Raw genomic sequence first — 25,288 nt, forward strand, 5'->3', positions numbered from 1 at the left:
ATGATGAGCGGTGGAACCATTTCCCTACATTTGATGATGCAATGAGAAGCAAGGCCTGCACTGTCTGCCACATAGTCTAGTTTGTTTGCGACAAGCTTGATCCGTAGATCTCAAAGCCATAAAGAACTGTGGGTATAGTCGAGATTGAGAGTAAGTTCTTTTCAAGCCCTGATACATATAACACTTCATTCACCTCCATAGGATTCCTTAAATCCAGTTGGAGTTGTATGTTGTCCACACTCTCTCCTGCATACTTGGCGTTTTCACCAAGCTCCACATGTAGGTCACTGTGCTCCTTAGCCATACAGGTGAAGAGGTCATGAGATCTTGTCATATGAGGAGATGGTCCACTCTCATTAACCACACCCCTTGTGTTGGTGCCAGAAAGACAAGACACAAATGAAAATTCATTTTTAGATTTATTGGCTAACTCATCAATATGTGCAGATGTAGCTGTAGTAGCCTTCGCCTTGCCCTTCTTCTTGTTTGAACATTGACCTGCATGGTGTGCATATTTGTGACATGCAAAGCACTTGACTTTGCTCATGCCCTTCTTCCTTTTATCCTGCAAAGCAGTTCTTCCACTTGGCGTTTGCTTTTCCCTTCTTTTCCTGACCAACAAGTGCAAGGTTCTCCTCATCTCAACTCCTATGCTATCCACTAGGCAATGAATCCTCCCAAATTTCCTTTTGAGTGAAGTCGTCCCATTGTCTATTCCAATTAGAAAGCTTGTCACGTGCTATAATCCCTGTTACAAAGGTAGCCCATGGTGCTGAAAAACTGCACAAGGCTATCTTAATAATCTCATTCTCTGCCACAACTTCCCCAATAGGTGCAAGCTCATCTTGAGCTTGCTAAATCCTAGTGAGGTATGACGCCACCATGTGTGATCTATTCATATTGGTGTTTCTCGACATCTCTGCCAGCACCATTTTTCAGTTCTAGTTATACTCTAGTACACATTTGTCAAAGTTGTCCACATCTCATGGGAAGTGTTCTTTCTTGATATGTGAGGGATCACATGATCCTTCACAGCATCTAAAATGATGCATCTAGCTTTCACATCCTTCAAATTGTGAGTGGCCTGTGTTGTAGTATTCGAAGGAGGTTGTGTATGATTATCAACAAATTTCCATAGGTTGTTCTCCATGAGAATAAGTGAAATTCTCTCCTTCCATGGATTGAAATTAGATGCCCCTTGCAGTGGATCTTCAAATCTCAAACTAGTAGTGGTCATTTTTTCTCATATCAAAACTTTAAACGCAAAACCATTTTGCTAGAAATAAAAATGTTAGGCCCCTATAATACTAGTGATTCCCTGTTTACTATTGTCATTGTAGCCCTTATTGTTATTGTTGTGCCCCTACTGTCCCCATATTGTTATTATTGTGTCGCATAGAAGCCCACTATTGTTATTGTTGTGCCCTTATATTATTATTGTTATGTCGGCTTTGATTATATTGTGACTCCTTAGACTCCTATATATAGAAATGAGGTTTCGTCATTTGTATCATCGAAGAATTATTCATTTTGTGTAATGTAAAGGAGGTTGCCCCCTCGAAGAAGCTGATTTTGAAGTCGTTGATCTATCTTTTCTTCTATTTTGTGAGCTGGTTACATAACATTTGGTATTAGAGGTTTGGATTCTAGGGTTTTGCTGCTCCAAACAGGTCATCGTGGCATTTTCACTATAACTTTTTTTCTACGATGTTTCAGAAGTTGAAATTAAAACCCATTTGAGCCGAAATCTCGATGAACCTCGGGTCCAAATTTCAGATATTTTCTCGCTATATTTTCGGAGATAGGATCCAAGGAAGTTAGGGTTTTTGCAGGCTCCCGAATTATATCTCAAATAGGTGACCTGGGGAAAATCATCATAACTTTCTCTCTGAGCATCATATTGAAATTTCGTAAAAATTTATAGAAAGAGGACGGTTTGTAGTTTTTTGTGTATCGGTTTTAGGTCCTAAGGTTGAAAAAGTGACATGTGGCACTTCGTACAAGTTTGTTCTACTGAACCAGTCTATAATCAGGTCATCGTGAGAGATTTAGCATAACTCTTCCTTGGAGAATCCAATCATGATCAGACTTGTAGGGTTGGAAAGAGGACTCAGAGGGATACCGCAGGATGCAATTTAAGACCTTGGGGATCCGAAATTACAGAGATACAACAGATTCAATATTGAGCTCCTACAAAGTGAAAAAATGTGTTCAGTTTTTTAAAATTTTTGCATAAGTTTTGTTTGGAAAATTAGTTTGAAGGAATTCAAAGGGCATAATGAAGCATTATTATCATTAATTGATGCTCCAAAGAAAGAAAATGGAGACACCTAGTAAGCAACCTGAAATCTCTAGCATGACTCATGTAAAAGAGGAATAAATGCAACATGATATATCAAAATTAGGAGACCAAGTGCAACAAAATTCACTCTCACAAAAAGTAACAGAAGCTAAGATGAATAGTTTAAAGAAAGGCATGGAAGCTAAGATGGATGATTTAAAGAAAGGCGTGGAAGCTATAAGATGGATGGTATAGAAGAAAAACTTAAAGGCAACATGGAAGATTTGAAGACATATTTGACAAATTTGCTACAAGAAATGCTTACTAATGGCGAAAGAGTAGTAAAGGAAACTCATGATGAGAACAAAAGAAATGTTAATCATGATTTCATAGACTCTAACGGTGGATTGAAGATCCACCATGTTCCAAAGATCAATATGAGGAAATTTGATGGCAAGGATCCCGTAACATGGATACTACAAATGGAGTAATATTTCGATCTCCATAATGTGCAAAACACACAAAAGGTATGCATTGAAACTTTATATTTGGAACCAAATCAGTTTGTATGGTATCGAGGGCTTTGCTCTCGTAAACAAATTGTCACTTGGGAAATTTTTACAGAAGAAATGATAGCACGTTATGATGATACAAAAAGCAACACTTTTTTTAGCCAATTAATAAATCTCAAACAAAAGGGTTCAATGATGGAGTACATGAGGACTTCCAAAAATTGAATATAAGGGTAAAAGATATTCCTGAGCAGCATAGGATTGATGTGTTCATAGGGACTTTAAATGATAACATCCAACATGAGGTTCGCCTTTGGGAACCTGATTCATTGGAGAAGGCATTTAGGTTGGTAAGAAAAATGGAAAACAAAATTATGGCAACAAGGAAGCCTACCACTCACAACTATAAAGATGGAAGTTTTGTTGCCCCTAGCCTTCCACTACCTACAAGGTTGGCACCACAACAATTGGAAGAAAAAAGAGCAAAAGGGCTTTGTCACAATTATGATAGCAAATACACTAAAGGGCATAAGTGTGCTGAGAAGAAACTATTTTACATAGATTGTGAAGAGGAGGAAAATGAACAAGAAACGTCAAAAGAAGAGGATATACACGAGGAACAAACCCTAGAAAAAGAAGAAACAAATCCTACCATATCTTGTAATGCATTGGCCAAAATTACCACTCTTCAAACTATCAAGATAGAAGGACATATCAAGAAGAAAAAGGTAATAGTGTTGATTGATTCGGGAAGTACCCATAATTTTATTCATTGTAAGATAGCTAAGGAATGGAATTGCTTCTTATATCCAACACCAGAGTGTCAAGTGATGGTTGCAAGTGGAGGAACCATAAATTGCTCTGGAAAGTGCCATAATATCAAGCTATCCATGGGAGAATATGTATTGGATAGCCCAATGATTACCATTCCAATGGGTGGTACTGATGTTGTACTAGGAGTCCAATGGCTACAATCTTTGGGTACAATAACTTTTAATTTTCAAGAACTTTTCATGAAATTTTTTTCAAAAGGAAGGGAAGTTGAATTAAGGGGTATCACAGGGAAACTGGGAAAGGTAATCAACTGTAACGGAATGACAAAGTTTCTAAAGAAGGAACAATGAGGCGTAATTGTACAATTATGTTCGCTAGAGGTTCCCACATTGAAATCATCTATTTCTCTAGATCTCCAAAAAGTCTTCGACAATCATTCCAAGATATTTGAGACCCCAAAAGGCCTCCCACCTATTCGTGATCATGATCATGCTATTCATTTGATTCCAGGAAGTGTTCCTCCAAACATCAGGCCTTACAGATATCCCTATGCCCAAAAGAGTGAAATTGAACGCATGGTTGCAGAAATGCTAGAGGCTGGTATAATTCAACCTAGTCAAAGTTATTTCTCTGCTCCAGTAGTATTGGTGCACAAGAAGGATGGGTCATGACGCATGTGTCCGGATTATAGGGATTTCAACAAGCTCACTATTAAAGATAAATTTCCCATTCTAGTCATTGATGAATTATTGGATGAATTGCATGGATCAATTTACTTCACCAAGTTGGATCTTCGTTCAGGGTATCATCAAGTCAGAATGAAGACTGAAGACATTCCAAAAACAACATTTAGAACTCATGAGGGTCATTATGAATTTTTGCTCATGCCTTTTGGCCTTACCAATGCACCTCCTACATTTCAAGGTTTGATGAATTCCATTTTCAAACCCTTCCTTAGAAAATTTGTGTTAGTATATTTTGATGATATACTAATCTACAACAAATTTTGGAAGGATCATGTTCAACATGTTGACAAGGTGCTCAAACTATTGGAGGAAAAACAATTATATGCAAAAAGCTCCAAACGTTTCTTTGGAGTACAAGAGGTGGAATATTTGGGTGATATTGTATTTCATGAAGGTGTGAAAGTAGACCCTAGCAAAATTAAATCCATTAAGGAATGGAAAATCCCCACATCCATAAAGCATTTGCGAGGATTTCTCGGGTTGACAGGGTATTATCGCAAGTTTGTTAAGAATTATGGACGAATAACAACACCTCTAACAACATTATTGAAGAAAAATGCATTTTCATGGACTCCAGAAGCAACGAAGGCCTTTGAACATCTTAAAGAGGCAATGTGCCAAGCACCGGTCTTAGCTATGCCAGACTTCACAAAAACCTTTATTGTGGAATGTGATGCCTCGGGAAGTGGAATTGGTGCTGTTTTAATGCAAGGAGAAAAACCCATTGCTTTGGAAAGTCCTCCAATCAAAGGAAAGTATTTACACAAAGCTATTTATGAGAAAGAAATGTTGGCAATACTACATGCAATTCAGAAATGGCGACCCTACCTAATGGGAATACACTTCAAGGTAAAAATGGATCATGATAGTCTTAAATACTTTTTAGAACAAAGATTATCTTCAGAAGAGCAGCAAAAATGGGTCACAAAGATGTTGGGTTATGACTTTGAAATCATCTACAAAAAAGGGAAGAAAAATGTTCTAGCAGATGCACTCTCAAGAAAGGATGAAGATGTGGAAGCATTGCTTTGCGCCATTTCTATTATCCAACCAGATTGGATAAACGAAACAAGGGATGAATGGAAGAATGACGAAGAAGTGTGGGCACTCATTCGAAAGCTACAACAAGATCCCAGTACATTGATACATTTAGCTGGAAAAATGATTCGTTATGGTACAATACTACAAAGATCGCTTATACTTATGTAAGAATCCCAACTCAAACACAATATTCTTATGGAATTGCACACCTCTCCCTTAGGAGGTCACTTGGGAATTTTAAAAACTTACCACAGGGTTAAAAATGAATTCTTTTGGGATGGCCTTAAATCGGATATTCAAAAGTTTGTGGCGGAATGTTTAGTTTGCCAACAAAATAAAGTTGAAACAATTAAGACCCCATGACTATTACAACCTTTATCCATTCCAAGCCAACTTTGGGAGGAGGTTTCAATGGATTTTATCACAGGCTTACCTAAGTTCGAAGGAAAGAGTGTCATCATGGTGGTAGTTGACAAACTTACCAAGTATGCACACTCTTGTGCATTATCGCATCCATTTAAAGCCAATACAGTTTCTACTGCATTTATGGAAACAATTCAAAAGCTACATGGAAACCCAAAGATTATTGTAAGTGACATAGATCCCATTTTCATTGGAAATTTTTGGACATAATTATTTTCTTGTGTTGGTACCTAGTTAACTCATAGCTCATCTTATCATCCTCAATCTGATGGGCAAACTGAGATAGTAAAGAAATGTTTGGAAGGATATCTTCGTTGCTTTATATTTAATAAACAGACAGAATGGGTCAAATGGTTGCCTTTGGCTGAATGGTGGTTTAACACTTCCTTCCATATCACAGCAAAAATGACCCCATTTATGGCACTTTATGGATATCATCCACCATCCATCACATCATATTTAAGAGAAAATTCTAAGGTTCAAACAATGGAAGATCACATCGAGCATCAACAACAAGTTCTCCAGCTCTTAAAGGATAACCTCACTTTGGCGCAGAATAGAATGAAACAACAGGTAGATCAACATCGCAACGAAAGAAGTTTTGATGTAGGTGACTAGGTATTCCTATGACTACAACCATATAAACAAATGTCCCTCAAGCAATCTAAGAAGGATAATAAATTATCACCAAAGTATTATGGTCCATACAAGGTGTTGCAAAAGATTAGTACTATGGCATACAAATTGGAGCTTCCTGCAGCTTTCTGAGTGCACTCAGTTTTCCATCTTTCATGCTTAAAGAAGGTTATAGGTGACAAACTCTCAGTTCAAACAATGTTTCCAGAACTTGACGAGGAAGGAAAAATCATATTGGAACTTGAAGCAGTCACAGAAACAAGAACTCGACAACTACAAAATCGATCAATTTCAGAGTATCTCATCAAGTGGAAGAACTTACCCGTTAAAGATTCCACATGAGAATTTTATTCAGAAGCATCCAAACTACTCAAGCGTTAAGGGCAACACTTTTTTGAAGGAGAGGGGCATGTTAGGTCCTTATAATACTAGTGATTCCCCCATTATTATTGTCATTGTAGCCCTAATTGTTATTGTGGTGCCCCTACTGTCCCCATATTGTTATTATTGTGCCCAATAGAAGCCCACTATTATTATTGTTGTGCCCTTATATTATTATTGTTATGTCGGCTTTTATTATATTGTGACCCCTTAGACTCCTATATATAGAAATGAGGTTTTGTCATTTGTATCATCGAATAATTATTCATTTTGTGTAATGTAATGGAGGTTGCCCCATCGAAGAGGCTGATTTTGAAGTTGTGGATCTATCTTTTCTTCTATTTTGCGAGCTGGTTACATAACAAAAAATCTGATGTTATGACCCTGATGTAACTGATCTCCCTTTCTTCAAAGTTTCTAGGTGCTTTGATTCCATGTTGAACTTTTAACACTAGATATGGTTTATTTTCCCACAATTATTTATATGTAGAAAATTATTTTAACCAAAATAAAATCAAAAACTATGAAAATAGATACGTTTGTGTTCTCGAGTGTTGAACAACAAATTTGCAGTGGAAAAATAAATAGGAAATCACCACAAGACAAAAGAAATTCAACCCAATAAATCTCCCTTCACTTTATATTGAAATCTGGAAAATTTAGGCAACCATAGAGAAATTACATGGAAAATACAAAAATATTAGAACTTGTAACAAACCCTAAGATTTTTGGCCCAAGGAAGAATTTGGCTGCTTGAAAATGGATGCTATGCAAGATAAATCAGTCTTGGAAGTTTATCGACGTCCACTTGTACAACTATGCCCTTGGAAAATTTTGGCTTCCTCCCACACATGGCATTCACTGGATATCTCAACCATTGCTAACAGACTCGACCTTGTCCAAAAAGTCCACTCTTTTTCATAATCTTGGCCTCTCAAATTGTCCTTCAAAGAATCTGTTGCACACTTTTGCTCTTTCTGCTCAGTGATTCAAGCCTCTTCCTCATGAGAAAATTACTTCCTCAACAATGCAATGTGTGTCTTTATCCTCTTTCTTAGGTTCTCTTTATAATTTCAAATTGAGAATCCCTGATCCCCAATCTCCGAAATGATAGAGGGTTAGGATTACATCCTAGGCCACTTAGATCAATGGTTGAGATTAGATCTAAGTCATTTAAATAATTAAATATTTATCTGTAGAAATTTGCCCAATTTGTGAACACTAATTAATGACATTAATTAGTGTGTTTTTCTTGAGTTAAATAGAGGAAGGAAATTATACGAGTTTCTCCTCTTAAACAACCACCTAAAGAGGACAACTTCTCTTGCATGCGAGACACAAGCCTATGCAAAAGACCTTCTGATGCTATAAAATTAACAACTTTCCTGACTATCGCAATGAATTTAAGTTTTGGATATAAAGTAGCACCTGCCATGTACCCTTATTGTCTAATCGAAATAGATTTTTTATTCATTTTGACTTGATTTTCACTATCTTGACTTCACCTTTGACTTTGACAATTTTGATGACTTTAGCTTAGCTTGGACTTTACTTCGTTCCAAACTCATTTCAGTCAGCTTAACTTGGTCTCCAAAAAAATAACATTTCTAATTCGAATTGCAAGAAGACAACATTACATAATTATTTTTTATTACATAGACTTTGAATGACCGTCTTTCAACTTTAAACTCATTAACATTACATAAGCTCTCAACCTTTGATTACTTTGACTTTGAACTTAGGATGTGTTTACATGACTCTCTTACATTACATCAACAATCTATTTCCTAACTTAGCATGAGTTTATAATTTCTTTATGAGGTGGATTCCTTGGCCCATGTGACACTACAATTTACACCCCCGCCCTCACCTTGGTTTTTTAATGTCATTTCACCAATTACTCTATTTATGCCAACACTTAGAGAACTTTCCAAAGGCATTTATATTACTCAAAATGTCATTTAATGTCCTTATCAATCTTCAATATAAAGAATAAACTTTTCTAAGTATGTGGCATAATATCAATACAAAAACAATATCCTTGTTCTCATTTGAATTCCCTATTTGCCATTCCTTGCTGTTTGACTATCCTTTTCCTGTATTTCCGTTTCTATTGGATTTTTGAATTTCTGTATGTTCCTTGCTTGATTGGACAATCACTGCATTTTGTTGTTTAACAACAAGATCCTCCTTGATTGCATTTTTTTCTATCAACATTGGCATCACCTATGATGTTTCTGCTTTGTTACCCACCAAAAGTGGGTAACCCCTAGGAGAAACTTTTCTCTTATTGATTTCTTCTAGCCGACAACCAACAATCCCTCATAGCCACCAAGTAGCCGATGTGATGTGGCAATCATATCTGTGCCACTTGCATCAATCATTTGTTTGCCCGCCCATTTGCCAAGAGCACATGTTGGAAGGTGGGTATTTGACCCCAAAGGTACTTTATTCATTTTGCATTCGGGTGCTTATGCTTGTTTGTATTTGGGCATTTGGCATGGATTATGGGTTAACCTCGAAGAAGAAATGGCTTTGATCATAGTCTTGTTCTCTCACCTTAAATGGGGGGGTCAATTTTCGACCCTAGTCTAGTGGGACCTCCCATAATGGCCCATGGCTTTAAAAAGGGCACTACTTGAGAAATCTCGATTGAGATAACGTAGTCCCTGTTGGCGAATGTAGTAGGGTAGCTATTAATTCAAATTCTCCTTAACCTTAATAATTGCTTGTGAACATTAGTTCTTTGCTTATGTTTCTTTATTAAATTTTTTCATCATACAATTATTAAGAGCTAAACAATAAACACAATGGAGACAATAAGTAGGCTCCATGCCAGGGAAAAACTCTTCCAAGGGGAAAACCCAGAAAAACTCTCTTCTCTTCTTATAGAATTTGCTTCAAATGAGAAGGCCATGACCTAAAACCATAGACCAAGTCCTCCTCCAAGCACCAAGTCAACCCTTCAAGAATCTCTTCTAAACAAGTCAAAGTTTGACTAAGTCAACAAAGGTCAAACCACTTCGAATCTACTTCACTTCAGAATTTTGGCCCTCTACTTTAGATCTGCAACTTCGGTCCCTTGGAATAGTAGAGATCCTCCCTTTTTGGCAGGGGTCAACCTTCCAAGTCAATGTCTCCAAAGTCAACGAGAGTCAAAGCTAGGTCAAAATAGAGTTTCAACCCTCTTGCAACTTGAATAGGAAATTCTCGGTTTCCTGGAACTTGGACCTGCAATTCTTGGTTTGTAGAAACCCTAACCCTCGCACATGTGGAAAAAAATAAATAGAAATTAGGTCTCCTTCTTCCACTTGTTCTTCTTCCTTGACTTCCAGCCTTCTTTGCTTCTCTTCTTGCTTGATATCAAACTCTTCTTATTGCTGATTGAATTGATGGTAAGAGAGGTCGAAGTTGCTTCTATATATAGGCTTTCCATGAGGTCGAATAGCCCTCTCTAGGCTGACTTCTTGTTGGTAGGGCCGCCTTGTGATTGAAGGCTCATAAGGACTTTCTAGACTTAGTAGGGTCATATACATTTGACAAAGACTCTTTTGACTCAAGAAAAATATTCTCTTGACATGATAAACCCTAGGAGCATGAAATGCATGCTTGACCAAGATGACCAATAAAATGAAGCATCAAAGCCATGCTTTAAAATAATATTTTTCTTTCTTCTTTTTCTTGTAACATAAGATATACATATTGACATGAGTACAATGACAATTATGAAGACCGAAACTAGTTACATTTTCCAATACTCCCTCTTAACCAGGGAGGTATTCATAATTCTACACCTGGTACAAGGATATTCTCAAATTGAAGAGTTTTCATAAGAATAGTCAGATTGGTAAACCATCTTTAACCATCAACATCTTGACCAACATTATCAACATAATAAGGCCTTAACTTGACAAGCTCTTCTCATATCAGAGCATAATGTTGGGAGGCTTTATGTGAGATACCACATTACCTCTTCAAGGTACATACCCTCTCCTCTTCAGGGTACATACCCAATCCAAATGTTCACTAGGTATGTCCTTTTAGGACTATTCTTGTCTTAGATTCCCAATCTCAAAGAATAGCGATCCTCTTCGACCATTCTTATCTTGGATACCTGTCCAATCCTCAAAGAGTGTCGATCAACAAGAATACTTCCTATCTTGTTTTCTATATCCTCAAGAAGTATTAATCTCAGATGCTTATACAATCCTCCATCCACCCTTTTCCCTCCATGGTCTTCACTTAAACGTACGACTTTTAGTCTTGGCCTAGTGCATGACACATGAAGAAGAGAATACAAATGTGATATCCATCATCACTCCCTCTCAACCAAAGAGGAGATCGTCATTCCCTCTTGATTAGGCATTTGATCCTCACTCCTTTTCGATCATTCAAGGAAACTTCTCTCTTTAAATCATAGAAGAGATTCTTTCACTTCCTTTCAATTGGGAAGTCATAACCACAATCTCTTTAGCTTGTCTTCGTAAGTGTATAAACTATGAGTTCTTCATGGCAATGGTGGTTGCATGGCTCGTCCTTTCTTTTTGTTTCTCATCATATTGAGCTTCTACCTTCCTAGATATTATGAAGCCATCCTCTTCCTTTAACCTTGTGACAGGGTTCAGGCCATCAACCTTTTATATCACTTTCCTCTAGTGATAATCAATGAAGGCATGATATTGAGCCTGTCATAGCTCCCTCTAAACGTGAAAGTGATCTTCATTAACATGAAGTTATTCTCTTATACTGCTACCTTTCAATTCCAAGATGATGATGTAAACATCTTGACCATTTGCTTAATCCATATGTTCTTTGAATTGAGTTTAACACCAACAATTGAGCTTGCCTAAACTATCATTATGCATTTATGCAATATCCTTCTAGGTAGTAAAACATTATGTTAACTAGATAACCAATACCAAGACATTAATATCATTATTTACGTTATTATTATAGGCTCTTTGGACTCTGAGATCAACATCCTTTTGCATGGTCTATCTTTATCTTTTTACTAAAGATCCTTCTCCATACTTTGTAATCAAAGTGCCCATGGAACACGCTGACCAAGAAGCTACAATTTCTTCTTTCGTGGAGTTTTCATTTTCAACTCTTTTGTTTTCTTTTCGGAGAACATGCCAAATGTTGATCAATATCTTTTGTTTATGCCATGCTATCTTGCGAGAGAATCGTGATCTCTAGTCATTCCAAATCATGCCAAATTTCTTCTTTCAAGCATTATGTAACCATATGGAAGGCTTACCAAGCACACTTGTATAACCAACTCTTTCTGTAAGATTCTTGTAGATACGAATCCTACCCTAGAGAAGAATTACTTTAAAATATGCATGCGTTTGCTTCCATACAACTATCTAGCCATTCTTTCTTAAGCGAGCTTCCTTGTCAAAAATAGGTTTCTTTTCTAAGAAGAAAAAGACTTTTATTATGCCTTTCATATTGTAACTTGACCATCTGCATTCCTTCATCCCTCAAGAGTATTGTTTCCATACTGGATGGAATATATACCAGTCATGTTATAATGCTCTTTCCAAGAACCTTCCAAAATGATGGTTCTTATAGGATGTTGATGATCCCTCTTTGCAAAATCACTGCACATTATGTTAGAAAATGATCAGATGAACTATAATATGCAATATGGTCCCATTCTTCTCATTCTTGTAAGCTGGATGATTCCTACCAAAGCAACTTGATCATGTAGACTCTAATTCCTCTACTATCATATGCTTCTTTCTACGGTGCCATGCTTTATAAAAATCAAGACACTTCTAGAGAATGCAACAAGCATGCTATTCTACTTTTTACTTTCTAATAAAAGAAAGACAAATTGCACAAAGAACCTGGTAGAGATGTAGCTTCCTTCAATAGTAAAGATCCTTGGGATCTTCTCCTTTCGACTTCTTCTTAGGTTCTCCCTTTTCTTCAACTATGTGAGCTTCACTTCTTTCCTTTCTTTTGTTCATTTTGTTTGGACAATCCCTCTTAAAGTGTGCATACTCATTGCATCCAAAGCATTGGATCTTGGACATATCTGGCTTTCCTTTGGACTTTCCAAACATCACTTTCTTCTTCTTCATGTATCTTGCAACAAAGGCTTGAGAATTTTCATTTGATTCGGTGCCATCCTTTGCCTTTATTTTAGATTCTTCCAAGATACATTGAGCCAATAACTCATCAAAAGGTGTAGTATCCTTGTTAGAGTAGATACTAGTTGCAAAACTGCTTCAATCGGGTGGCAAAGCATTTAATACACAAATAGTCATTTCAGAATTGGAAACAATTTCCTCAAGCCCTTGCAACTGGTCTCTTATTTTTGAGATCTTCATAAGATAAGTGGCCATGTCTTCATCCTTTGACTTCCTTATTGTATATAGTTAATTTCTCAAGGAAATCTTTTGACCTGATGTACTTATAGAGTACGACATTACCAACTTATAATACATAGCCTTGGATGTCTTCAAATCAACAGTAAAGGAATAAGATGATCGTTAATGGATTCAACAATGATCCTTTGTGCTCTTACTTCTCCCTTCTTGTATTCTGCCAACTCTTGAGTCTTCTCTTTGTCTGGTACAACCACTTCACTAAAGACATATTCGATGACTTCCTTTTTTGTGAGTGCCAAGTCAATCCTCTTCTTCCATGCTAGGATGTTTGTTGATCCAAGGCGCTTGTTTCTTTCCTTGCAAAATGTAGCCATATGATCTGTAGATTGAGACATATAAGATAATATGACACTTGTCAACCAAGAGTCCTGCTTCTTGGTGATGTCTCCAACTATCTTGATGCTTTCAAGACCTTTAAAGAGATTTCAAAGATGCCCTAGAATGATGACTTCTAGAATCCCTGCAACAATAGTGTCTTCAAACATCTTAAATGAGAGAATGATGATCCCAAGATTCTTTGATGCTTCAAGATGATGGTGAGGTCTTGACCCTTGTTGAGATGATGAGATCTTTGATGAAAGTTTGATGTAGTAATCTTATTGCTAGGTCAATTAGTCTTCTTCTTCTTTCCTTGTGTCCTTTTGCAAATGAATCCTCTTGAAAAGTAATCCCTTCTTATGTTGACAATATGATCTTCCAACTACCTTCTCTTTTTTCACCTTAGCTTTGAAACCATGTTGGAGAATGTTGTAGGGAAACTATTAATTCAAATTCTCTGTAACCTTAATAATTGCTTGTGAACTTTAGTTATCTGCTAATGTTTATTTATTAAATCTTTTCATCAAACAGTTACTAAGAGCAAAACAATAAAGACAATGGACACAAGAAGTAGGCTCCAAGCTAGGGAAAAACCTGTCCAAGGGGAAAACCTAGAAATAATCTCCTCTTCGTATAGACTGCTTCAAGTGAGAAAGGCAAGACCCAAAACCATAGACCAAGTACTCCTCCAAGCACCAAGTCAACCCTTCAAGAATCTTTTCCAAATAAGTCAAAGTTTGACCAAGTCAACAAAGGTCAAACCACTTCATATCTACGTCACTTCAGAATTTCAGCCCTCTACTTTAGATCTGCAACTTTGGTCCCTTGGAACAGTAGAGATCCTTCCTTTTTGGCACGTTACAACCTTCCAAGAATTCCTTCCTCAAGCATGTCAATATCTCCAAAGTCAACAAGAGTCAATGCTAGGTCAAAACAGAGTTTTGGCCCTCTTGCAACTTGGATCTGAAATTCTCGGTCTGTAGAAAACCTAACCCTCGCACGTGTGGACAAAAGTAGATAGAAATTAGGTCTCCTTCTTTCGCTTGGTCTTCTAGCTTTCTTCGCTTGTCTTCTTGCTTGATATCAAACTCTTTGAATTGTTGATCGAATTGGTGGTAAGAGATGTTGAAGTTGCTTCTATATATAGACTTTTCATGAGGTTGAATACCCCTCTCTAGGCCGACTTCTTGGTGGTAGGGCTGACTTGTGCTTGGAGTCTCATAATGATTTTCTAGACTCAAAATAATATCTTTTGCATGTTACATATTGCCCAATAGGGTATTATACAGTTGACAAGGACTCTTTTGACTCACGAAAAATATTCTTTTGACATGATAAACCCTAGGAGCATGAAATGCATGCTTGACCTAGATGACGAATAAAATGAAGCATGAAACCCATGCTTAAAAATAATATTTTTCTTTCGTATTTTTCTTGTAACATAATATATATATATACATATTGACATGAGTACAATGACAATTATGAAGACCGAAACTAGTTACATTTTCCAATAGTCCCATCTCTCCCCTTACTTTTTGTCTGATGTCATGAGCCCTATAATCCACCTCCTTTCTTCGGGTTCAATTGACCATTGGTTCATTGGGACATGGCACTGATATATCCTCATGCTTGGGTAGGGCCTAGAAATTTGCCTTGGGAGCATATGATGGCCACAAACAAAACAAAAGAAAAATCAAATGCAAAATATGGTCGGGACATTCAAATTAACACATGGGCAAAAGCCAAGCATGAGCTCTAGCTCACTCATTATGGCCATCACCTAGCTCTTGGGCCAATGTTGACCTATCATTATAAGAAAAAGGAACCATTGCATGTCCCAAACCTTGATGGGCGATGAACAACCCTATCATCAAGGGGATGAACAACTGCTGTACATCACACGAAGCAAGCTCTCATTCCTCGAGCTATGAGCAGTGATACAAAGAAAAATCAAGAAAAGGTAAAGGGCATAAGAGGGGTGGAAAAACAAAGGCCGAGTTGGTAGCTCATGCATCTTACTATTGCTCACTCCTCATAACTATACACCCAGGATGTGGATCCCCATTAGGCTGGTCCCTTTGACCATGGCACATGGCCATGAAGTCTTTTTCCCTTTGTTCCATCATTATTCACATGGCACCTATCAATCGAAGGATGGACCAAGGACAAGTCTTTCCCCTTAGGGGCTAGAAACACCTCATAGGGTCATCTGTTAGCCACTCCTACCTAGGGAGGTTACACAATTACGAGATTAAAGCCCGAAATTTGGATGGAATCTTTATCAGAAATGCCAATTTGCCCATTACTTTCTAGGTTGGTCCACTTAGATCCAAAAATTATTATATGTACCTCATGGTGAAGTTGCAGCGTTGGATATTGTGTGTGATTGACAGGTGGTTTCATAATATATAGACACACACACACACACACACACTTAACATTCAAATCTTATTATATAGTATTTATTATTATATATACATTTATTAGGGGGATTTAATTTACAAGAAATACTCCAATCTATTGATTACAATTAGAGGATTACATTAATACATATATTAATACTACATTAATGTAATAAACCCTTAAAATTAATTTTAATAAACATTAATATACCCTTATTCATCATATATTTTCAATTAATTAATGTCGCTAGTTGGCCTTGGGGTATCATGATCAAATTATTCTTGTTGGTCTATCTGCGATTAATTTTTACCTTTGCTCTTCATCTTTTTCATGTCTTGACAATGAGCCTGGTTGGTGGCTCCGAAACATTAACAATAAATCTTACATCTATGGATCTTCCTTCATCAAGAAATAAACACAACTATTACTGAAAGTGATTATTACACTAACTTGCCACATATGAGCACTAACAATTTTCCAAGTATCCTACAGAGCAATGTTATTAGAAATGGATCGGTCATCGAATCAGTAGACCCCTTGTACCAAGAATCGATTAGAACTGGACCGAAACCAGTAAAAACACCAGACTAAAAAACCGGTCAACCAAAAACACATAAAATATTCAAATTTTAAAGAAAACCACATATATTCATGTGCATCCATATGGATCCAAACCATTTATACACAAATAAGCAAAAGTTCTCATTTATAGAGCATGTAAGGGTGCACATAACCAAAATAACATCGAGTGCAATCCATTTTCGAACCAAAAAGACATCAAAAATCAAGATCTAGATGGCCTCAAGTGTTAGGGCAGTAGGGTAACTTTGAATGAATTTGTTACTTTTGCATTAAGATAGAACATAGATATATACATGGAGAGGGAGACTACTGGGTTTCATCTCCCAGTGTCTCTTCGTCTTCCAATTTTTTTTTTTTTTTTCTACCTATTTTCAATATTTACATGGATTTACCTAATCCCAAATATTAGGTGTCAACATTCCCCCCTTAATCTAAAGGGATGTTGGTGAGTCCAAGCATCATTCTGAATCTTTCAAACTTTTCCCTTCCAAGCACTTTAGTGAAGATGTCTGCAATCTGCTCATTTGTGGAATAATGACGTAGGTGGATTGTTTTGGCCTCAACATGATGTCGAATCGGATGGTATTTTGTATTGATGTGCTTCGTTCGATCATGGAACTTCGGATTTTTGGCCAACTTTATCCCAAAAGTGTTGTCAATCAAAAGAGGAGTTGAATGCACTTGTTTCTCTTGCAAATCTTCCAGAATTTTCTTGAGCCACACAATTTCCTTCGTTGTTTTAGCTGCTGCCACATATTCTGCCTCAGTTGTGGAATCTGCTGGAACTGATTGTTTGCGTGACCTCCAGGAAAAAACTCACGATCCAAGACTCATAACATAATTTGAAGTAGATATCACAGTTTCTTTATCTCCATCAAAGCTTGAATCAGAGTATCCAATCAAGCTGAAGTCACCCACCTGTTGTCCAAAGTCTTGAGTTCCTTTCAAGTGCTTTAGAACTCTTTTTGTAGCAAACCAATGACCCTCACAAGGCTTTTGCATAAACTTGGAGAGGATTCCAATAGCAAATAGATTGTCTGGTCTGGTAGCAGTCAGGTAGTTGAGACTTCCTACGAGCTATCTATACTTTGTTGCATCCTCAAATTCTTTTCCTTCAGTGGATGTGAGATTTATGTTCTGTTCCATTGGAGTAGTCAAAGGATTGCACTCAATCATACCTAAGTTGTTCAACAGATCTCCACTGTATTTCTTTTGAGAGAGGAATATAAACTTCGGATGTTGGATTACTTCAATACCAAGATAGTGGTGAACATAGCCCAAATCTGTCATTTCAAAACCTTTCCTCAGTTCCTTCTTTATGGATGCAAAGTAGCTTTCATTGTTCCCTGTCATCAGAAGATCATTTACATACACCACAAGATATACAACTGTTTTTCCAACTTTCTTGACAAGCAAAGTTGCATCATCAAGATTATAATGTTTGAAATTGAGTTTCAGAAGATGCTCAATTAACTTCTCATACTAGGCTCGTGGTGCTTGCTTGAGGCCATACAAGGATTTTACAAGCTTGCATACTTTATGTTCTTGACCCTTCACAACAAATCATTCTAGTTGGGACATAAAAACATTCTCTTTCAGTTCTCCACTCAAGAAAGCAGTTTTTACATCCATTTGATGTACTATCCAACAATTTTGTGCTGCCAAGGCAAAGAGTGTCCAGATGGTAGCCCTTTTTGCTATAGGGGCAAAAGTCTCCTCATAGTTGACCCCTTCCTTCTGTGCAAAACCTTTTGCCACAAGCCTGGCTTTGTGCTTGTCAAGTGAGCCATTTGCTTTATACTTGTTTTTTAAGATCCACTTGCAACCAATTGGTTTGGTTCCCAATGGAGGATCAACTAGCTTCCAGGTGCCATTCTTAATCAAAGCATCATATTCCTTCTGCATCTCTTCTTTTCATTCATCATGAGAAGCGACTTCTTTGAAGGAAGTTGGTTCGAACTCTGTAGACAAATTCAGCTCACAATCATAAGAAACATCCATATCAACAAGTGGATCAGAATTTTCTACATCACGTCCTAGTAGGAAGAGAGTTTGGGATTTAAAAACAATCAAATGTCATAAAAACAACCAAATATAGATTTTTCTACATTCAATATTTGTGAACTGTTGGTTATATAGCCTGGAATAATGATATTGTCAAATCAATAGGGACTCATGTGACAACTTCACAGAACTGGGCAGCACTTATAAGCTTTTCCTAGACATAGAAGTGTAAATTTGTGTCGAAAATGCTGGAGGTGGTGGTTGTTCAGTGTTTCCATTAAAGTAGATGGTAACGATGATCTGGCTTAATTTATAATATACCTTAACCAAACACAATGTCAAAGGATAAGATTGTTGGATTTTAACGCTTCAAAACTTGCTTATAGTTTTATGGTGGTCGTGCAGATAATATACCGTATCAAGCTACCTGGTCCAGCTAATCTTGGTGAGGGGAAGCCAGAGAATCAGAATCATGCGATTATTTTCACTCGTGGAGAGGCTCTTCAAACAATTGATATGAATCAGGTATGTCCAGTTACTCTACAATGACCAGATCTTTTATATGTTGCTTGTTTACGTAATGGACACTGACTTTTACACACATTGAAGGACAACTATCTAGAAGAAGCTTTCAAAATGAGAAACTTGTTGGAAGAATTTCTTAAGAAACATGGTGTACGACCCCCGACAATACTGGGGCTTAGAGAGCATATCTTTACTGGCAGGTGAGTTCTTGCAGTATCAGCGTTGCACAATTTCAGGGTCTGAATATTTTTAGATTGCAAAGAGAAGTTGAATAGTATGTGAATCAATATAATTTGTTTCTGAATATGTTAAGAAATTCCAATTCAACTCTAGTATCTATCAGACAATAACTTCAAGATTCAGTATTGTGTTGTGATCTTTTTTGTGATTGTTGCAGTGTTTCGTCGCTTGCTTGGTTCATGTCAAATCAAGAAACTAGTTTTGTTACCATTGGACAGCGTCTGCTAGCAAACCCGCTTAAGTAAGGTCTCTAAAACTTTGTTGCTGATTAATTTCATGCATGTTTGTATTATGAATGAACTATTGCAATCAAACTGTTTTATATATAACCTGTCAAAGCATTATTGACTGACATTTAAAACAATATAACAAGTGATTGAATATGGTTAGAACTGTAGAAAATTTTATTTAGCTTATAAGTTTGTTGATATTCCTGTTGTATTTTCCAGGATATATTATCAAAAATGTTTTCTTTTTCATTGTCTAAACATTGGTGTTAAACATTAAGCTGGTGGCAGTTGAGGTCATTTTTCTTGGTAGCGTTGAGCTTTATAAGCAGTGTTACACTGGGATCCATTCCCAAGGGTAGGGGATGCACTCCAGGGATGTGGAAACTTGAGGGAGAATATTCCTTCACAGTTCCTTTTGAGGTGAGCACACGGAAATGCACAAGGGGCATTCCCATCAAAAAAGGAATCTTGCCCCCGAAACATCCATGCTTCGGTGACCCCTGAGAATTTTTACTTAGTTGGCTCGTGGGAGAAATAATAGGAAAAATTTATGATTGTCATTCTTTTCATTTATTTTGGTGGTTCCAATGCTGATTGCATTGATTCTTATGTCTCATGGTGGCGATAGTTGGGTTCTTGAAGAGTGCCTTGGAGGTTCAAACTTCAATCAGATGAAAGACCAGTCATTGCCTTAAAGACATACTTGGTTGCTAGGATTATTTGATGGTTCCTTTTTCAAGACCAAGGAACAGAAACATGACTTTATTTAATTAAGACCAAGGAACAGAGACATGACTTTATTTAATCAAGACCAAGGAACAGAGACATGACTTTATTTAATGGTTGTGTTGGTTTATAGGTTGAGACAATTGGTACCTGCTTTCAATCTTTTTGGAAAACTTTAATTCGATTTCATTATAGGTCGAACTTCCTCTTTTACCCCTTGAATATTGGTAGTCAAAACTTCGAAAGGCATTGATATGTTGGGGAAGTTATTTAAATTTCCAAAACAGGCAAAAAAGAGGACATTCAGTTGAAATTCTAAGGCTAGTGCAGTAGTATACAATTTTCTGCCAGGGAATTACTTCCTAATGATTTTCAGCAAGTATTTTATGCCACTGCTATCATTGAATAATTACACTTCAGAAAATTTCAACAGTACATGCAGTGGGTGTAAAGATCATAGAAAGACAGCCATGCACAAAAGGTACAATATTTTTACCTTGGGAGAAAACCCAGCAACTTTTATTATTCTTCAGCAATGTTTACAAATCAACAATTTGTCTAGAAACTTGTGCCAATAATCCAAGTTAAATACCAGTTAAACCTGGTCGAAACATCTGCTGTTCAAACCAGCTGAAAAATCAGAAATTCATTACTGGTCAACTTGGCCTGGTCAAACTGGCCTGTGGTCAATTGTGGTCAACCCTGTGTTCTGTGGTCAAATTCCTGTGGTCAACATTTTGCATGTGTGGCCCTGCTGCGGTCAACTACAGTTTGGTCAACTATGGTGAACTCAATCCAAAAAACAGCTTGATCAACTCTGTCAAAGGGAGATCAATCTCGCTGGTCAAAACTGTCCAAAAACTTGGTCAAGGCTTCTTCACACATGCGGCCATGAGAGAGATAGAAATGAGGAAGATATTCTCCAAAACCAATTTCTCCCTTGCTCAGACTTGTCCTCCGTTGGTGTTCAAATGAGATGTCACATCATCTCTTCAAAACATGAAAAGTGGGTGTGACAACCGAAGGGACACGTCCCTTCACTGGCTGGCCGACTTGACTTCTTTTTGCGCTGACTTGTCTAAATCAAGGTTACTTGGGAGCAGGAGCGGGAGCGACATTTTCAGAAGCTCTCGGTTTGGGAGCATTTTCGGGAGCATTTTTTATATAATCTATATATATATATATATATATATATTTTTTTTTTTTTTTTTTAATATTTTTTATATTTTGATGCATATATGTCAACAAAAACATGTAGAATGATGAATTAGATATAAAAACATACAAAACATAGATTGAACCATAAAACAACATTCATCTAGAAGTTATAATCTTCATCAGCCACGTCCACAAGTTAGTAACATACAACATATTGAGTCTCATGAATCATGATTCATCAGTCTTAAAGTTTCAAGCTTTCAAAATTCAATATATAACATATATCATAATTGATCACCAAAGTTGTACTTGTAAGCTAAGTGTAACCATTACAACAAAGAATATCTAACATGAAATGAAACAACTTTCAACTTTCACGAAGCATCATATTCAGAATTCATTACCAATGAGTTATAATTGCCAATTTGCCAACTTCAAACTTCAAACTTAAATTGTCATATATTGTTTACAAAAAATATCATAATAAATATGAAAGAGTCAACAGTTATAAAAACTACTAGAAACTAGAAAAGACAAGTAAATCTATCATCTACAGCTTCCTCTTGCCGCCACGAATAATGTCTAATTTCTGAGCAGGTCGTGGTGGTCTTCTAGGAGTCTCATCCCGCACAGTCCCACGCCAAAACCAGAAGGAAAATTCTCTCCACGTGTGGATGTACATGGAGGCGGCGACAACAAAGGAACAAGACTTGGAACTCGAGCACTGCTACTGGATGGTGTGGGTGGCATGGTTGTTGCTTCATCTTCATCTCTCATAAGTTCTGCTTCGAGTTCTTCAAGATGTATAGTGCCATCCTCCAAATTATCATCCTTTGGGTGGTTGTCCCAAATTTTATATGTTGGATCCTCATAAGCCCGATCATAGTAATGACTCGACAACCTCAAGTTGTAGTGCACATAAACCAAGCTTTCTGCCCGGTTTTCATTGAGTTTGTTTTTTCTCACATTATGTATGAAGCTGTAGGTGCTGCAACACCTCTATGCAGAAGAAGCATTTACAACCTGTGAGAGAACTTTTTTTGCCAATTTTGGCAAAAGTCCCATGCCACCATATGCTTCCCACCATGTGAGAGCATCAAATCTGTTTCTATCTTCCATTGCATGCAAAGAACCAAACAAACCAGTGCAACTAAAGTATCTGCCTAATTCAAGAGGCAAATAGCACACTCCTCCCTGTGAGGTACCAACTTGTCTAATGCTTCCATATATCCTATAGATACCTATGGATCTGTATGGGGTTTGACCCTAACCCCACCCCTAGGTCCAGGTTGGCCCAACCAAGATGGAGAGTGGTATTTTGGCATAAGGATATATGCCAAGGCATGTAGTGGAACATTAAGTTTATTCTGTCGTGTACAGACACAATTGTGAATCAATGTATACAAGTTGGGATCATCTTTCTGAACAATATCTTTTATTTGCTCCAACATGGTATCCATCTGCTCATACACCTCCCCAATCACTAGTTTATCTGTATCTACAAAACAGATCATGTGATAAATGGGTTTGGTGAATTCCAATACTTGCCTCACATGTGCCCAAAATTGACCATCAAGAGCGGTCTCCTCCACTTGTTCAAAACCTTGCTTGTTAGTTGCATTTGTAGCCCTTTCCAGTGTGGACTTGATACCATGCTAGCTAATGACTCTCTTACCTTCAAAAGGCGCTTGATGGTGAGGTAACAGCTAGCAAATCTAGTCTTCGCAATCTTCAACAACTCCAATCTTGAGTGACTGTGGAATATCCCATGGGTATTGCTATGATTTGTAATAAATTTTATCATTTTTTTGCCTCTCTTGTACAAATCACCAATCCATTTGTATTGTTGGTTTTTTTTCTTAATAATATCATGCATCAAAAGGTTCATTGTGTGACCCAACACCCAAACCAAAATATGTTGGGGTATTTATCTTCAATAATTGCTCCGCTGCCTTACAATTAGTAGCATTATCAGTGATGACTTGGATGACATTGTATGGCCCAATAAGTTCAATTGATTCAAGTAATGTTTCTACAATGTTGATGCTGGTCTTGAACTTGTCTGAGTGATCATGTGCTGAATGAAAGATTGCACCACTAACAGACACAACAAGAACACTTATTAATGGCTTGCCTTTTACATTTGTCCATCCATCAGATACTATGGACACCCCATGGTCAGTCCAAGAATTTGTCATTCTACTCAAAGAAGGTGATATTTTTTCTTTTTCATGATCAAGTCCAATGGTTCTAGCTTTGTCATACCCAGGGCTCTCGTATCCTTTAGGGGCATCATTTATGGCAGAAACCATTTCATGCCAATAAGGTGAGCGAAGAACGTTGAATGGTATCCCACATGCATAGAGAAACCGATAAAATTTTAAATCCACATCATTGCTACAACCTTAATTAAGGAAATCTGATATGGTTCTATGCCTTAGAGAGATGTTTGGTGACCCTCTGCCTCCATATCCACTGCCATGGGAGGATGCTGAAGGAGTTCTTTGTGCATGTTGATGTGATTTTGAGCTTGGTACAAAGAAACCCTTCGATTTTTTAGATTTGTATTGGGCTTCCTCCTCTTCCCTTATGTATTTGGCTCTATGCTGTTGACACACTTGCACAACTTTTTATTCCTATTTATTTATCTCCATCCCATGGCCTTTTCCCACAGAGGTGCTTTCTGGCATGGTCTATGAACCTGTGTAATTATTGTTGCAATGGGGGCAGTGAAATTTAGTGGTTCCATCCCCTTTCCCTGCTTCAGGCCTAGTAACATATTTCCACAATGGGGCTTGGTTTTGTTTAGTTTTTTGGGCTGAATCATGTTCACTCTCCTCCTCACCAAGGTACTCCTCTCCGGGGTTTTCATCAAATCCAATATAACCCACTTCTTCATCCTCTTCTTCATGTTCAACCATCCTCTTTCTACTCTCCAACACCATAATAACCGAAAAAGGAATCAAGAAGAAGAAAATGCCAAGGCATATAACCATGATGTTTGAAATTTTGAATCTGCAAAAAAATGGAGGAATGGGAATGGGAGATAGGGAATTTTATTTATTTATTTATTTAGCATTGAACATAAAAAAATGCTAGATTAGAGTGTAGATCCCACCTCTTTGGCCTCCAATCCCAAGCTCCAATCTCCCCTTGCAAGCTCCTGGAACTCCTCCACGCTCCTCTCTTACCAAGCTCCTCTCCTTGCTTCAAACTCTCTCCAAACTCTCTTGCTCTCTCAATGGAATGAAGTGAGTAATGGGAGGGGAGAGGGTCTATTTATTCCCCCCCTTCCTCTTCCCTCTTTCATCTCTCCTTTCCCCTCCCTTTCCCCCTCTCCCTAAGCCGCCATTGCTCAACCTCTCGGCCGCACGAGCTTTCCTTTCCGTCGGTCGGGAGCGATTTTCTCAATGGGGGAGCGGTTAGGTGCGATTTTTTTTTTTTTTTTTTTTTGTCGAGAGCACGTTCCTAACCCACTCCCGAGTCGCTCCTGCCCGGAGCGCGAATTGGGAGCGAGATTGTGAGGGGGGGGGGGCGCTCCCCTGCAACCCTGGTCTAAATAATAGATAAAGTTACTTAATGCATCTAGGGCTGACTTGAAGACCCTTTAGTCATGTAGGAATACCTCTTGATGCTAAAAAAATAAAGACTCCCTCTTAGTAAGGGAGGTATTCTTCTTCGCTGAAATTTTTTTTCTCATTAGCTAAAATTTCCTCTCCACTAGAAAAGTCATGAGGTTGCTATGTTGATGTAGTGTGTCCTCACATGCATGTCTATAGATATAGACCACTCCATCCCGGAGCAGACAATGTAAGTATCCTGGGCCTTTTACTCTTAGCGAAATCAACATGGCTTCTTAGGATTCCCTTGGTTCATTCACCCTTGGTCGATTCAGCATGGCTTC

The 25,288-nt window shown here is 37.6% G+C and overlaps 1 protein-coding gene across 2 annotated transcripts in view; it reads left to right on the forward strand.

Moving 5' to 3' along the window:
• LOC149169778 (callose synthase 3-like) overlaps positions 1-25,288 on the forward strand; it is an 88,490-nt gene that overhangs the window by 26,799 nt on the left and 36,403 nt on the right. For both annotated transcript variants that reach the window (XM_089428812.1, XM_089428813.1), the window contains exons 6-8: positions 18,911-19,030; positions 19,115-19,230; positions 19,428-19,511. In XM_089428812.1, coding sequence (XP_089284938.1) covers positions 18,911-19,030; positions 19,115-19,230; positions 19,428-19,511 — 320 coding nt within the window. The remainder of the gene's footprint in view (positions 1-18,910; positions 19,031-19,114; positions 19,231-19,427; positions 19,512-25,288) is intronic.

The sequence above is a fragment of the Pinus tabuliformis genome, chromosome 4_2 (genome assembly GCF_031772625.1).
Source record: "Pinus tabuliformis cultivar Carrire ecotype Pingquan chromosome 4_2, CPIR1, whole genome shotgun sequence".
Classification (NCBI taxonomy): Eukaryota; Viridiplantae; Streptophyta; class Pinopsida; order Pinales; family Pinaceae; genus Pinus; species Pinus tabuliformis.